This window comes from Eubalaena glacialis, chromosome 5, assembly GCF_028564815.1.
Source record: "Eubalaena glacialis isolate mEubGla1 chromosome 5, mEubGla1.1.hap2.+ XY, whole genome shotgun sequence".
Classification (NCBI taxonomy): Eukaryota; Metazoa; Chordata; class Mammalia; order Artiodactyla; family Balaenidae; genus Eubalaena; species Eubalaena glacialis.
Window position 1 is genome coordinate 113,781,703 of NC_083720.1, and position 17,340 is coordinate 113,799,042.

A 17,340-nucleotide genomic window follows, 5' to 3' on the forward strand; every position below is an offset into this window, starting at 1 on the left:
AAATGGAAACTGAGAAACATTCAAAATATTGATTAATTTATCAAAAATAAATGTTAACATTAATAATATAATTAATGAAAAGTATATTTTGCAAAACAAAAAATTTTGTGAGGAGAATGGCATTGCTTTTCATATTTGTAAATCTCTTCAGTGTCTGGCTTCATAGAAGACAGCTGAATTCTCATATCTGCTTCTGTATTCAATCTGTTTTGATAGCTCACATAGTAGAGTCTCTGGAAAATGCCACTGAATACTCTTGAGAGGTTGAGAGTAAAAAAGGTAAATAATGTTTTAGTATTATCATAAATATAGTTTTGACCTGAATCCCCTGAAAGGGTCTGGAGACCCATGAGAGTTCCTGGATTGCATCTTGAGAACGGTTACTGTTTGGATAAGAGATGAGCTGGATGCAACAGTTTGCATCCTGGCTCCACCACTTACGTGACCTCACCGTGTCTCAATTTTCGCTTTGGCAAATGGAGACAGTCGTGTAACGTACTAACCTACTTCATAGGGCTGCTATGAGGATTTGGTAGATTAATATGCACAAAGAACTCAGATGATGCCTGGCACTGGCACGTAGTAAGTTCTTAATAAGTAGTAGCAGTGATGATGGCGCTGATGATATTATTTGCTTACCTGAAAATAAAACCACCTTACCCTGACTGTGGTGAACTCTTGGTATCAATATAACATAAAGCCTGAATGTTAGTTTCCTTGTGAAGGCATTCCCCTTATTCTCTCAGCTGGAAATAACTTCTTCCAATATTCAATTCCCAAAGCACTTGGGGGGGGGATCTTTTTCTTGAAGTATAACACACATACAGAAAAAGGCATAAATCCTAACACAGATTGATGGATTTTCATAAAGTGAATGCACCCACTAAAGCAATTTTATTCATACCCCTTTTATGAAATATTTATAAGATTTTAAGTTACTGAGCACTGAAACTCTCTCACCCAGAGCCTAGGTAATTCCCTGCACATAGTACATCTATAATAACATTGCTGAATGTGTGAACTCTATGCTGTTTATAAGAGACTCACATTAGGTTGAAAGTAAAAAGATGGAAAAAGATATTCCATGCAAAGAGTAACCAAAAGAGAGCTGGAGTAGCTATTCTAATATTAGACAAAACAGGCTTTAAGACAAAAGTTGTTATAACAGACAGAAAAGGACATTATCAACTATACTTCAATTTAAAAAAGGACATTATATAATAATAAAATGGCAAATCCATCAAGAAGATATAACAATTATTAATAAATATGTAACCAACAACAGAGTCCCAATATATATAAAGCAAAAACTGACAGAATTGAAGGGAGAAATGGAGAGTTCAATAATAATAGTTGGAGATTTCAATATTCCACTTTCAATAATGATACAACTATTAGACAGAAGATCAGTAAAGAAATAGAGAACTTGAACAACATTATAAACCAACTAGGCCTAACACACACATGTGGAACACTCTGTTCAATAACAGACGACACATTTTTGTCAAGTACACACGGAACATCTTCCAGAAGAAACCATACATTAGGTCACAAAAGTCTCAATAAATTTAAAAAGACTGAAGTCATATAAAGTATCTTCTCTGGCTACAGTAGAATGAAATTAGAAATCAATAACAGAAGGAAATGTGGAAAATTAACAAATATGTGGAAATTAACATAAACAATGAGTCAAAGAAGAAATTACAAGGGAAAGTAAAAAATATTTTGAGATGAATAAAAACACAACATATCAAAATTTATGACAGTGCTCAGAGCAAAATTTATAGCTGTAAATGTCTACATTAAAAAGAAGATCTCAAATCAATAACCTAGGCTTCCACCTTAGAGACCTAGAAAAAGAACAAATTAAACCCAAAGCAAACGGAAGAACAGAAATAAAGATTAGTGTGGAGATCAATAAAATGGAGAATAGAAAAACAATAGAGAGAATCAATGAAGCCAAAAGTTGGCTCTTTGTAAGAATCAACAAAATTGACAAATAGAATACTATGGACTGTTGTATGTCAACAAATCAAATAACCTAGATAAAATGGATAAATTCCTAGAAACACACAAACTACCAAAACTAACTCAGAGAAGAAATAGAACATATGAATAGACCTACAATAAGTAAAGAGATGAATCAATATTCAAAAAACCTCCAACAAAGAAAAGTCCAGGGCGAGATGGCTTCACTGGTGAATTCTACCAAACATTTAAAGAAGAATTAACACCAATCCCCAAACTCTTCAAAAAATAGAAGAGAAGGGAACATTTCCTAATTCATTAGGCCAGTAATATACTGCCACCAAAGTCAAAGACATCACACAAGAAAAGAAAATTAAAGACTAATAATCCCTATGAATGTAGGTGCAAAAATCCTTAACAAAATACTAGTAAACTGAACCCAGCTGCATATTAAAAAGATTAAACACCATGACCAAATGGGATTTATTCCAGGAATGCAAGGGTGGTCCACATACAATAATCAATATATGTAATACACCACGCTAATAAGATGAAGGGGAAGAATCCCACATGATCAGATCAGTAAAAACAGAAAAAGGATTTGACAATACCCAACACCCTTTCATGATAAAAAACAAAACAAAACAAAAAACACATCAAATTAGAAATAGAAGGAAAATTCCTCAACTTGAAAAACGGCATCTGCAAAAACCCCACAGTTTACTTAATGGTGACTCCCTCCTAAGATCAGGAACATGACAAGGATGTCCACTTTTGCCACTTCTATTCAACAATGTACTGGAAGTTTTAGCCAGAGCATATAAGCAAGAAAAATAAAATGCATCCAAACTGGAAAAGAAGAAGTAAGAATTTCTCTATTCAGAGATGACTTATATATGGAAAATCTCAAAGAATGTACACATGTGCGCATGCACACACACACACACTATTAGAACTAACAAATGAATTCAGCAAAGTTTTAGGATACAACATCAACAAACAAAAATCAGTTGTATTTCTATACACTAGCAATGAACAATCCAAAATTGAAATTAAGAAAGTTCCATTTATAATAGCATCCAAAAGAATATAAAATACTTAAAGAATAAATTTAACAGAGAAGGTACAAGACTTGTACACTGAAAGCTACAAAATATTGTTGAAAGAAATTAAAGAATACCTAAATAATGGAAATAAATGGAAAGATATCCCATGCTCATGAATTGGAAGACTTAATATTGTGAAGGGGGCAATATTCCCAAATTGATCTATAGATTCAATGAAATATCTATCAAAACCCCAACTTCTTTTTTCACAGAAGTGAACAAGCTGTTCCTAAAATTTATATAAAATTACACTGGTACCCTGAATAGCCAAAACAATCTTCAAAAGAAGAACAAAATTGGAAGCCTCACACTTCCCTATTTCAAAACTTACTACCAAGCTAGAGTAATAAAAATTGTGTGTTACCGGCATAAGGATAGGCATATAGATCAATGGAATAGAATTGAGAGTCCAGAAATAAAACCATACATTTATGGTCAACTGATTCTTGAAAAGGGTGCCAGGACCACTCAATGGGGGAAAAGAGTCTTTTCAACAAGGGATGTCAAGACCACTGGATATCTATGTGTAAAAGAATGAAGTTGAAACCTTACCTCACTCCATATACAAAAATTAACTCAAAATAGATTAACAACCTAAATGTAAGAGCTAAAACTATAAAAATCCTAGAAAAAAAACATAGGGTTAAATTTTCATGACCTTGGACTTGGCAATAGATTCCTAGATATGATACCAAAAACACAAGCAAAAAAAGAAAAAATAGATAAATTGGACTTCATCAAATTAAAAACTTGTGTATCAAAGGGCAGTACCAGGAAAGTAAAAAGAATGGGAAAAATATTTCCTAGTTATATATCTGATAAGGATGTAGTATCCAGAACATACAAAGAACCCCTGCAACTCAAGAACCCAATTCAAAAATTGTCAAAGGAATTAAATAGACATTTCTTTAAAAAGGGTAAACAAAAATGGCCAATTTTCACAGGAAAATACTCTAACATCATTAGTCACTAGGAAAATGCAAATCAAAACCGCAGTGAGACACCACTTCACACCAGCTAGGAGGGCTAGACTCAAAAAATCAGATAACAAGTATTGGTGAGAATGTGAAAAAATCAGAACTCTCATACTTTGCTGGTGGGAATGTAAAATGGTGTAATTCTATGAAAACAGTTGGTGGTTCCTCAAAGGTTAAATATTACCATATGACCCAGCAATTCCACTCCTAGGTATCTACCCAAGAGAACCGAAAACGTATGTCCACACAAAAACCGTACATGAATGTTCATAGCAGCATTATTCATAATAGCCAAAAGGTGGAAACAACCCAAATATCCATCAACTCATGAATGGATAAACAAATTATGGTATAATATTTAGCCATACAAGAGGAATGAAGTTCTGATATACGCTGCAATATAGATGAACCTTGAAAACATTATGCTAAGTGATAGAAGCCAGACTCAAAAGGCCACATACTGTAGAATTCCATTTATATCAAATGTCCACAATGGACAAATCCTTAGAGACAGAAAGCAGGCTGCTGGGTGCCAGGGGTTGGGGTGTCGGGGAGGGGATGAGGAATGGCTGCTTAATAGGTATGGAGTTTCTTTGGGGGGTAATGAAAAACTTCTGGAATTAGATAGTGGTGATGTTTGGACAACCTTTTAAATATACTAAAAGCCATTGAATTGTACACTTTAAAGTGGTTAAAATGTTGAATTTTATGTTAAGTGATTTTAACCTCCAGTTTAAGAAATTGATTGCATCTTTGAAGAGATAGCAACAGACCTGGGTAGTTGTCCCTGGTTCTGTACCTTGCATGTTTCCTGGGAAGTAAAGGCCCTGAAATCATTTTGAAGCATCTACAACTAGTCATTCTCTAATGATTGTGCTCAGGTTCTGACAGCTTTGACTCAAGCTGAGACTTCATTGTGGGAGGTGAGCATCTCAGTTGAACTCATCCATCTTGGGTGAGAGGACACTGGTGCTCCCAAGGGTGGGTGGGCCAGAGCCCAGGATGAGCTTGTTGTTGTTGACAGGTAGTCACCATCTGTGTTCATTAGAAGAGGAGATGGCAGGACTATATGCATAATAACGTGCTGAAAAGGATGGTCAGGGCCTTGCAGCCACCACCACCCACCCCCCAACCAGGCTTCTGGAAGTGGGGGCTGATTAGTGGCAGGGTATTCTTAATGAGGATCTCTCCTTTGCACCTCTTAACATGCTTGTTAGGAAGGCACCTAAGCCAGCAACAACAGGGCTTAAGGATCATTTGTGTTCTGGGACTTCGAGGCATGAGCTCAAATGTCTGCTTTAAGTGCAAAGCACCTCTTAAATCACTGACGATTATTCCCATTTTTCTTTGTATTTGAACAATGCAGCCATGGAAGTTTAATTAGAAGACAGATAGTGTCACAGCACTTAAAGTAAATGACAGGCTTTCATCCACATGTGCTAATGAGCACCAGGCAGTATATGAGGGCAACATCCTGCTTCATTGTTAATTACCCGATTTTATCGAATCGTTTTAATTGTTTTTAAAGATTTGCCCATGGCAATTAACCACAGCCATTTATCTGTAATATTGCATGCATTTGACTTGAATATGCAGTGAGGACCCCTGTTTCAGAGCATCAGCAGAGAACTCCTACAATCTATGGTGGAACAATAGAATGATTCAAGACACGCAGTAAATTTTCCAAGGCCTCGTGCTAGTTTATATGTTTTATGATTCCAAAGACTCATAATGACCCAGCATAGAAAAAGTGCTCAAAACACACTTTAAATAGCTTCATTCACCTCCAGGAGGATCCAACTCTTTAGAGTTAATTTTTAATGTGATTTGATGTGATATGTTTGGTAGAGAAACAGGGAACGTTTCAACCTAAAGGCTTCTTTACCTTTGCTGGAATTAGCATCTCTGTGAGTGTTTCTCCTTAGCAGCCTATGGCATCCAAGGGTCTCTGTTGCTCAGGCATGCTCAGGAAATACATCTTTAGGAATTCTTTGTGAAGCTTAACATTTATTTTCTCCTATGATTATTAACTGTTTATAGATCTCCTGTGAATTTTTCAAGTTCTAGGCTCATTTTCTTTTGTGATATTCAATATTTTTCTTAATTAGTAAGTAAGTGCTCTTACACGGTAAAAGTTTGCTGGGGTGTTTTATTTTATTTATTTATTTTTTTAAAAAAATATTTATTTATTTTGGCTGCGCCGTGTCTTCCTTGCAGCACGCGGGATCTTCTTTGCGGAATGCGGACTGTTAGTTTCGGTATTCACGCGGGATCTAGTTCCCCGATCAGGGATCGAACCTGGGTCCCCTACATTGGGAGAGCAAAGTCCCACCCCTGGACCACCAAGGAAGTCCCTGCTCAGGTATTTTAAATAAGAATTTTACAGCTACTTTCATAAACTGACTGATTCATAGTTTTCTTCTTCTTCTGTCTTCACTAGATTTTGGTGTCAGAGTTAATGAGTATATCATAGGTGAATTTGGGAGCTTCCTATCTTTTCTTATGATCCAGAAGTATAGATACTATGAACCATATCTGTTTTATACAGGTTTGAAGGCATTCAGTTTTAAATGAACTTTCACCAGTTTTTTTCAAGATTATAGGTCTATTTGGGTTTTCTTGATCATTTGTAGTTTCCTAGATAATCATCCACTTCATTCAAACTTTCACTATATTAGCCTTTAGCACAGAAAATTGATCTACTAATTTTAAAATCTTCTTTTTATCTATACTGATATCTCTTTATTAGTCCCAATTTGATTTATTTATATTTACCCTTTGGTGCTTTACCAGATGTCAGATTATTTCATTAATTAAAAAAAATTCAGCTCTTGTATTTATTCATCAACACAATTGTTTCATTATTTTCAAACTCTCCAAGGTTATCTTTACTATTTTCTTTTTTTCATATGCCATATATTTATTTTAATGTTCTTTTCCTAACTTCTTGAAATGAACTCTTTTTAAATAAAATACTTAAACATATAAAATTTCCTGAGTATAGATAATGACTTTATCTTATACATTTAATAGATAAAGCTTACACTTTCAATATTTTGTAAATAGTCTAATTTTGCTATTTTTTCTTTGATTAAATAATTATAAACTTTTAAAAAAGATTTGGGGTTTCTTCTATAACATATGTTACTAGTGTAATTTTATTGCATTGTGGTGCAGGAAGTTGGTCTACACAATGGAAAAATACAGTGATTTTTTTAAAATGACCTATTATATGATCAATTTGAATCGCTCAAATTCTCACAATCTTAATAGCTTAGTTGAACAGATTTTAGTATATGCCTTTTTATTAGTGGGAGGCAGATTCTCAAGTGAAAGAATACTCTTTTCTCTGAAATTCATCCTTCTTTCTCCAGGTCCATTGATGCTTTTCTTGTTCTACCCCTTATCATCTCTCATTTGGACGACTCAATACTAAACTCAATTGGTGGTTGCAGCCTCCAGTCTCTGCTACGCTATTCCTCCACAATGCCATTAACATACCCATCTCCTGTTTTAAAGGTTTTAATGCTTCTCCACTGCTTATGGAATTTAGGTCAAACCTTTCCTCGATGACATTCTTAGCTCGTCACAATTTCTCCCCTCTATCTTTCCAGACTCATCCTGTATTCTCCAGCCCACCTATGTTCCCACCACCACTGGGGCATCTCCATGCTCTAGCTGTGCTGAGCTGCAAGCTCATTCTGAATTCCATGACACTCTTGCCTTTACTTATTGATGTAATCTTTTCAGTTGCCATTATTTCTCATTCCACATGATTGTCCTTTACACCCCAAATTTGGACCAGTGTCTATAGTAGGTCTCCTAAAGTTTCTAAAACTTTACTCCCCTATCAAGTCAGATCTCTAGAGAGCTCCATGCCTGGACTACACTTGAAGGGGACTCAGGTACCTGATGGAAATGCCTTCCCAGACTAGTATTTAGAATGTGAGCCCCAGGAGGAGACAGCCTTAGCATTCACTAAGAGCTAGTGTGAGAAGCGGTCATAAGAGGGCACCCTTTCAAGTTCCTTTTACAAAATTTACATGGTAACTCTCCCTTGGAGTACACTGCGCAAAAAATCTACAGTTATCGATAGCCTGGTGTGCTTTCGATTAAATAATTAAGGATATGTAATCCACGACGTCTCTCTTGTTTTGGCTACCAAAACGCTCAGGATGCTATTTCCTCCTGGTCTAGCTTTTATGATGTGTCAACTAGCTGTGTGACTTAAACTGTTCAAGTCTCAGTTTCTTTATCTATAAAATGAAGGTAACCAGTACCAATTTACACAGAGTGGTGTGTGAGAAGCCTAGCATGGTGTCTGGCCATTTGTTTAAAAATATGTACTACTGACTTCTGAGAGACTGAATATAAAAATGCACACGGACCATACAAAAATAAAACTCTGACCCACAACCTGCCCAAGAAACCAACCCCCTTATCCACAATGAAACAAACCAGGAAGGCAGCCTGCTATAAGTCAGACTGCTATCTCTAGTAACAATCCAAAAAGCTAAACAATAACTTCGGTACCAATTGACCCCAAGTGGCTAGGACTTGAAAATTAACAGCTTCTATAATTTTTGTCCCTGCTTCCAACCTAGGACCAACCAGAGAAAGCCAAATCTGCACCCCTAAGCAGTCACGTAGGATGTCCCCCTTCTAATTAGTTGGCCCCCAGCTTCCCCATGCCAACCACTCCCAATCAGGGCACAGCTGAAGCCTCCCCTTTTTTCCACTACAGAGCTTTCCCGCTCCTCTGCCTGACTGAGTCTCTGACAAAACACAAGTGATGGTCTGACTCCTTGTTACAGCAAGTGCTGAGTAAATAGCCTTTGCTTTTCCTCACTTGGTTGGTCTCTGTTTGTATGTACACTTCCATGTGTAAGATGCTGTGCTGAGTGCTATGAGTATAATGATGAACATGGTCCCTCCCTCTTGGAGCTCAATTTCTACAAGGAAAGCCAGCAGATATACAGCTGGAGGCAGGCAGAACACGGCAAATGTCATGAAGGAAATCAAGACAGTGGTATGATGGCGGGAAACCGGGTGTCAGAGGCAGTCTGCCCTAAAGAGTGCGCTAGAGAGGACTGCAGGGTGTAGGAGAAATTTGAGCTGAGACACGGAGGATGAGAATGAGCTAGTCACATAAAGAGGGAACAAAGAGCATTCCAGGCATGAGGAACAGACAGCAGCCAGGGCCCAAGGTGGGAAACCATGTGGCAAGTTCTAGGAGGCCAGTGAGGCTGCAGCACAGTGGCTCTATGAGAGGTAGATCAACAGTTATTAGTTACGGCTAATAATTATTGCTTTGCCCTAAGAACCTCATGTTACTTCAGTGGTTTGATTATAGCAGTTTCAAACACTTTTGAAGTGGTCACTACATAAAGAAAAAAATGAAATAAGCCATTAATTAGAAATAATTTTAATAGCTAATATTTATAGAGAGCTTACAGTATGCTCTCTATGACTAAAATATTTAATTCTCCAAATAATCCTGTATGGGAGACTGTTATTACTTTCCTTCTGCAGATGAGGGAGTGAGACAGAGAGTTTAGTAAATTTCCCAAAGCTGACACAGGAAATGAGTTTGAAGAACAGGATTTGAATCAGGCAGTCTGACTGCAAAGCTGGCAGTGAGCTGCTATGCAGTGCTGCCTCTTCAGGCTACACAGTTGCTGTGAATCCATCGTTTGATGGCACACACCGGTCCTCCCGAGTTTATAATGGTTACTGTGTTTGCTGGCAGCAGGAAAATAAAACACTGTAAATAACATTTTAATAATCATTCTCAACTTGCAGAACTTATCTACTATTAAATCTTTCTCCATAATTTATTACACAGATGTTTGTGGGTCAAAGTATGCCCAGCTTGCAAACAGTTGTGAGTTTGCTCTCCTGGGGAAACCAACAATTTGTGCTAAGTCGGCACAATGAAGATTGATCTTATTATTTAAATAAATTGGGTCAGAGAAAGGAAGCAGGCAAAATAGTCTGAGGACAGGTAAAAAGTGTTTTCAATCACTCATTTTCCAGATGGAGTTCTGTTTCAGTGTATATACCCTCTGATTGACCGAAGCCTCCCCAAATCAAGCAGCCCCTCGGCCAGGCAGTGCCTGCAATCCGCTCACTTACATTCCCATCGTGGTTTGGGCAAGAGAGAGGCTTCCCCGCAGCCACAGCGGTGACTGTCTCCAGGATGGAGGACTCCTCAGCATTGCTGCCTGGAGTTCGCTGCAGCACGTCCATCAGGTTTGTGATGAAGAAGTTGTTCTGGAGCGCGGCCACCCCCTTCTCGGGCAGGATGGAGGTCTGGCGGCACACGGGGCAGGAGAGGGTTAGACTGTGGGCAGGAATGTAGTTCTGCAGGCACCTGTCACAGAAACAGAAGCGGGGCGGTCAGCACAGTGGGGCTCCTGCAGGGGGTACCAGACAGGTTCTCGGTGACTACAGGGCTACTTTGCATAACTTCCGTTGTGGTCTCCTTCACTAGGAAAAGATTAATTCTGAAGTCAATAGGTCGCCTCACATTGGACGGGTCAACTGATCAGATAATCTTATTGACTTTGGTACTGTTTCCTCGAGCTTTGCCACACAGGCGAAGTGTGGTCCACAGGTGAGCATCACTGGCCTCAACGGGGAGCTTGGAAGGAACGCAGACTCGCAGGACCCACTCCAGGCCTGATGAATCAGATTCCCAGGCGATGTGTATGCACATTTAAGACTGAGAAGCACTGGCCTAGAATACCTAGTATGGCGTTCACGAATTTGTGGACTTTTACACAAACTGGAAGAAACATGTCACATTTTTTTCTGTTAGCGCTGAAACTCTTTTTACATACAAAATCATAAGCAGATTTCAGATGTTAAAAACACATCGAAGTGGAAATGTTTTGTTTGAAACAGGGATGGGACACCCAGAGTCCCACCAACACCATCTCTTCTTAAGAGCCTCTCCTTAAGAGCCATCTACTTAATTCATTTAATCAGCGAAATGTATGGCTAATACAGTTGACCCTTGAACAACGCGCGAGTTAGGGGCGCCCACCCTTGGTGCAGTGGAAAATCCGAAAATCCACGTATAACCCAGAGCCAGCCCTCCAATTACCCAGTTCCTCCACATCCGGGGTTCTACACCTGCAGATTCAACCAACCGCAGATCTTGTCATCCTGTAATACTGACTACTGAAAAGAATCCGCATATAAGTAAACCCATGCAGTTCAAACCCGTGTTGTTTGGGGGTCAACTTTACTTCCGATAATCCTGTGATCACTTTTAAATGTATGAGGAAAGACAGGCAGAGAGAGGGTAAGTTACTTGCCCAAGGGACTTAGGACGTCAGAGGCAGAGTGGTTGTTCAAACTCAGGCAATTTGGCACCAGAATCTAAGCTCGACATCACTACAGTGTTTCCCAGTTTCTCCAACAAATTTGAAAACCTCTGATTTCGCCCCATTTCTCTTATTTTGCAGATGGGGAAACTGACATCAAGGAGGTTAACTGACCTTCCCTATGTCACACAGTAGATAGCACTGAATCAATACCAGAGATGAAACAGCTTTTGCTAAGGTCACTAGCGACATCTAAATCTAATACACGTTTTTCGATTCTGTCATTCATCAAGCTTGAGCACTGCCTCCCCACCCCTCCTTTTTATGAAACTTTATCTTTCCTTGGTTTCCGATACCACACTCACCTGGTTCTCCTTCTGCCTGCTGTCTTTTCTACTGAGTCAATATAGTTTGGAGTTAATCAAGGCTTTTCGTAAGCCCTCTTCTTTCCCTGGGGTATTATATTATATTATAATGCACGATAAGCATAACACTTTCATATTTATGTTTCTTCCCACGGATGCCTTCTCTGAGCCCCATAACCGTACACCAACTGCTCTCTTGACATCTCCTCTTAGAGGTCTCACAGGTCCTAAAACTCAACATGTTCAAAACCAAACCCATGATCTTCCCGCACGCTGTGTCCTCCACCCATCAGTGAACTGCACCTCCATCCCTTCATCTAAGCAAACCAGAACCATGAGTCATTCTAAAAACAGTAATTCCCATACTGGTCTTCACTGTCCACATGCAACCCATCACCAAAGCCTGGAAATTCCTCAATATCTTCCAGACTCCCCAGGTCTCTTCATCTGTATGAAGACACCCTTGCTTAGATGTCTGCAGTCGCCCTACCCCTGGTATATGCCATCCACCTTGTACCCCACTCACCCTTCTCCATACTGCAACCAAAGTGACCTTTCCCAAATGCAAAGCCGACCATTTAAATCTCCTCCCCCTCACATCTAAGATGAAACCCTTCCATGGCTTCCACTGTTCTTACAATGAAGACAAGAATCCATATGTGGTAATATGGATTACCCACCTATACGATCTGGACCTATTTATTTTCTGTCTTTTCCCCTCATTTGCTGCACATTTGGGCCTAAGTTCTTCCAAAGTGTTACAGTCCCTCTCACGCTACACCTTTGCACATACCTGAAATTCTTTTCTTCTGCTCACTCCCCTTTGCTAAATTAATTTTTCCTCATCCTTGGGATTTCTGCCTATTCATCACTTCTGCAGGGAAGCCTTCCCCGATTAGAGCAAATTCCCCTATTACGTGGTTGCCTGTGTACTTCTGGTATATGGCCCTTGTCACTGGTTTAATCTCACATTAATCTGAGTGAGTAGGTGTTTAATAACTGTCTCCTGCACTTGGCTGGAAGATTCATAAGGCCAGGGACTGTGTCTATGTCCTCCAAGCCCCACTGATGGCATTTTAGAACAAATGAGAGTAAGAGAGCGGTAAGTAAGCAGCCGGTGTTTGTGCCCAGCAGGAGATGGAGATAAGGGGTCCTGGGTCTCTCTCCATGACAAGCCGTGAAGTTTTGTCTCTACATAAACAAAATTTTCCATCTTAGGGAAAGTTGCCAGCTCCTTCAAAAGGAAATCAGTTCAATGCACACGAGGCTAAAACAATTTCAACACAGAGCATTCCCTAGGGACTTGCCATGGTGGGATCCTGAAAATCTCCAGCAGTAGCTACTGGATGGGGAGTGGAAGTGGCGTGGGCTAGACCTAATTGAGAGGGCAGGAGGCCAACCCCGGGCAGCCCAGAAGTGCTGCTTCTCACCTGCAAGAGCAAGGAAACGGGAGCCAAACACAGCCTGACGAGACACTGAACACTGGGGAATGGGGCCGCCCTGCCAAGCTCAAGCTGAGTGGCTCTCAGCGTCGTGTTTAAAGAGTGCCCAGCTATGTCGACTGCTCCCTCTCAAGTAATGCCCTTACCATGTGAGCCCAGGAACCCATGGACAGTTAAAGTTGGTGGTCATTCTTTAGCTACATCCATTGAGTGAGGGGGAAAAAAATCACTCTCCATTTCACCATTTTGGAATATGAATTTTAAAGTACTTAAGCCAAGGTATAAAATTATGAATAAAGTACAAAGTATCAGTGCCCTATATACCACCACTTAAAAAAAACAAAAAACTGTACACACACGCACACACACACACAACCCCACAACAACCCAAAACAAAGAAAGCAAAACAAACAAAACACCACAACCACCAGTAACAAATCCACCTTCTCCATCCATCCATCACCACCAAAGATGTAGTTATTCTGTTGCAGTTGAGACCTTCCAAGGTAAATCAACTCAAAGCACGTTCAATGAGATAACAAATGTACCTTAAACTGGATGGTAAATGTAATTACCATTGATTTGAAGTCATTGGAAATACCAATTTCCTGTTCTATGATAGGAGGTAAAAAGTTTTAACTATGTGTATTAATTAATAAAAGAAAATGTACTTAATAAACTGCTATAAAACATAATTAACATATTTGTCTTTAAGAAAAATATGTAAACTTACTAGGGAAATACTAAAATTGGACCACAGATAAACTAATTACCAACAACATTATTTTATGCTTAATTGCTGATGGGGTAAGTTGAATGAGAGGGTAAAAATATGTTTTGAAAACTGATTAATTCAATGTAAAAAACTATTCAAGAAATTTTTAAAAAAGAAGTGTGTTTTCAAAAATAAATAAATAAAAAATAATAATAATAAAAAATAATTTTAGTTTACAAAAAAAAAGAAGTGTGTTTTCATATGTAGCAAATTGTATATTCAGGTGATTTATAATTATTTAATATATATAGCTTTTTTTCTTTATTTGAAACATCATAATGTTCAAATATGCCATTAGTATGTGTCTTCTGAAATACCTGTGGAAGAAAGCTCCCTCCTTTCAACTAACTCCTCATATATGTAGGTATTTTACCTGATTTGTTATATGGGAGAAAATGATAGATTTTTTTTTTTAAAGATTTTTTTGATGTGGACAATTTTTTAAAGTCTTTACTGAATTTTTTACAATACTGCTTCTGTTTTATGTTTGGTTTTTTGGTCACGAGGCATGTGGGATCTTAGCTCCCCAATCAGGGATCGAACCGGCACCCCCTGCATTGGAAGATGAAGTCTTAACCAATGGACAGCCAGGGAAGTCCTGAAAATGATAGCTTTTTAACTGGCCCTCACCAAAGATCCACCATGAGGGATCTATGGTTGGCAAAAACTGTTTCACAAAAAACAATGGGAAAATTTTTAAAAATTTTGAATCTTAAAATATTTAATGCTCCATCTCCTGTGGAAATAAATCAGTAGCTATTGGATTGCTTTCTCCCGCTTATAATAGTTCTTCTTTGAAATAAAGTACATTCTTGGCAACTCATGATTGCGTTTCTAGATGTCTATCAGAAGCACAAAAGATTTATTGTCTCCCATAAGTAACTGTAGAATTCTGGAAAGAACCCTTTGGCAGGTTGTAGGAGGTCAGTCTGTGAAACCCCCTTCTCTGAGCACAGAGGAGGCTTACCTCTCGCAGAAAGTGTGCAGACAGGGGAGAACCTTGGGATTCTTGTACCTTTCCAGGCATATACTGCAAATCAGAAACTGCTTGTCAATCTGGCGCACCACAGGACTTGGGATGTTGGTGGCTTCACTTGCCATCCTAGACCACTGACATGGGGGGCCGGCTGTCTTTGACCCTGCACGCTGCTGCTGTCAGACAGAAAAACCAAAACGGAAAAACATATGATAATCTGCAAATGCAAATCAATCATTGGTTTATTCGCTAGAGGCATTGTGTTATGAATACGGGTAGAATTCCATGTTGTGACCTTGACATGACCATAACCAACCCTCATCGCTATAGAGGGTGTACAGTGAGGGGCCTATTTGTAGATCGATAAAGTAATCACAGGTTCAGCATGCAAAGAAAACAAATTAGAAGAAGGTATGTTGTACAAAGAGGTAGCTTGCTGGGAGACTCACAGATATAGAGAACAAACTAGTGGTTACCAATGGGGGCAGAAGGGTGATATAGAGGTGGAGGAGGGGAAGGTACAAACTATTGGGGGTGAGACAGGCTCAAGGATGTGTTGTACAACACGGGGAATAGAGCCAAAATTTTGAAATAACTAAATGGAAAGTAACCTTTAAAAATTGTATTAAAAATTAAATTACTGCAAGAAACAAAGAAGAGGTAGCTTGCTGGGTTTCAAAGTGGGGGCAGCTGAAGGGATAAATACTTACATAGCCCTGCCTGTTCATGCCTTCAGCTATGACTATATCTGAATATATATATATATATAGTCTTATTATAGTCTATATTAAATAGAATAGTCTTATTAGGATAGAATGTGTTTTCCCAACTATTATACTTGAAGGGGGTCAAAATATGCCACCCCCAAATAAGCCACTTTGATATAAGGATTATTTTGAGGTGAAGGCGATTGAGAAACAGCAGATGAGGAAGAGCCCTCTCCCTCTGCCATCTGCCTAAAAGCAGGGCACATATTCCCCATTTGTAAAGGTGTCCCACTCTCCCATACCAGCAAGAGAAGAAGACTCTTAATCACCAGAGAGGAGTCTGCATAACAAACCTTACTAAACGACCCTTATCTACCATACATATCCTGGTCCCCTTCCCACAATTTACTGCCCCTTGGAGTCCAAACTCCCTTTTCCTTTGTCTAGTCGATTCTCCATAATCTGTGGTCTTGGGTCTAATGGCCTCTTCTTTTCTGTGAGGTCCCTATGCATGTAAAATTTAAAATAGTAAATCAATGAAGTTTAATAAAACATATATTTTATTTTGGAAAAATGAAATATCAATAAAATGTGTATACCTTTTTCTCCTGATATCTGTCTTTTGCCAGTTTAATTCACAGGCTTCAGTTACAGAACTTAAGTGTATAGAAGAAAAGTGTTTCCTTCCCTACATACTATTAATATCCAGGAATGAAATAATTACAATTTTTCATTAAAAACTTTGTATGGGGTTCAGAGTATTTTCTTCAGAACTAAAATGTGTTTGCCATGGAATGGAGACAAAAGCTAGAGGTAGTCTCTATTATTTTAAGAAATGTCTGTTGGTATTCGCATGTGGGCATCTGAGGGCCTGGTGAGTGAATTAATTCAGAGGAGGTTTCAAAATATGAAAGGTCAGGCCAGAAAATGAGAATCGGAAGAGGGTAACAGAGAAAGCAGAGGGCTTGTGAAAGAATAAGGGAGGGAAAAATTACAACATAAAACATAGCTCCATTTATCACCTTAAAGAATTTCTGGCTTGTATCCCAAAGGGGTGAACCAAAGCTGAGCTAAAACTCACTACCTAATTTTCTAAATATTTGGTAAGGTGTCCACAGCCTCTTAATTCCCAATGGAAATGCTCTTTCCAAAAAAAAAAAGTAGTTAAGGTTCAATATGACCCTAGGCAGGAAGTAGTATTATTCCCATTCTATAGATTTTTAAAAACCGAGGCTCAGTTAGGAAGTTTGCCAGAATGCAAAACCCATGACCTTTTCACCCCTTAAACAACCACAACCCTTGACCTTGGGTTTTCAGAAAGCTGTGCTATGGAAGCTTGGTTTACATATAACATTTTAACTTGGCCTGGGACCTGTGTTTACAGAATCAACAATTCCACATTTTCTAAAGGAAACACTCTTTTCCAAATAAAAATGATGGTCTTCTTTCTCCCCTACCAAATCACCAACTTCTAAAAAAGCATGTCAACTTTTCTCCAGAAAATTCTGCTATTTACACATATTGGAGTATAGTTACAAACATGACACACCCATTTTCCAACTCTGTGCCTTCTAGGTAAGTTCTCTAAAGAGCATGATTAACAAACAGATCAAGCTTGTAAAAGCACCTGCTGTACAAGAGTGTCACGTTCAATCGGAACTCGATGCATTAGTTAAACAGTGTAGGTGTGACG

At 38.7% G+C, this 17,340-nt stretch overlaps 1 protein-coding gene across 11 annotated transcripts in view; it reads right to left on the reverse strand.

Moving 5' to 3' along the window:
- The window catches only part of TRIM2 (tripartite motif containing 2), a 223,434-nt gene that overhangs the window by 145,925 nt on the left and 60,169 nt on the right, over window positions 1-17,340 (reverse strand). For 9 of the 11 annotated variants that reach the window (XM_061192508.1, XM_061192507.1, XM_061192506.1 and 6 more), the window contains exons 2-3: window positions 14,932-15,116; window positions 10,187-10,424 (exon numbers count right to left, since the gene is read on the reverse strand). In XM_061192508.1, the coding sequence (XP_061048491.1) occupies window positions 10,187-10,424; window positions 14,932-15,065 (372 nt within the window). In that variant the 5' untranslated portion in view covers window positions 15,066-15,116. The remainder of the gene's footprint in view (window positions 1-10,186; window positions 10,425-14,931; window positions 15,117-17,340) is intronic. The other 2 variants (XM_061192515.1, XM_061192512.1) reach the window with 2 other exon arrangements.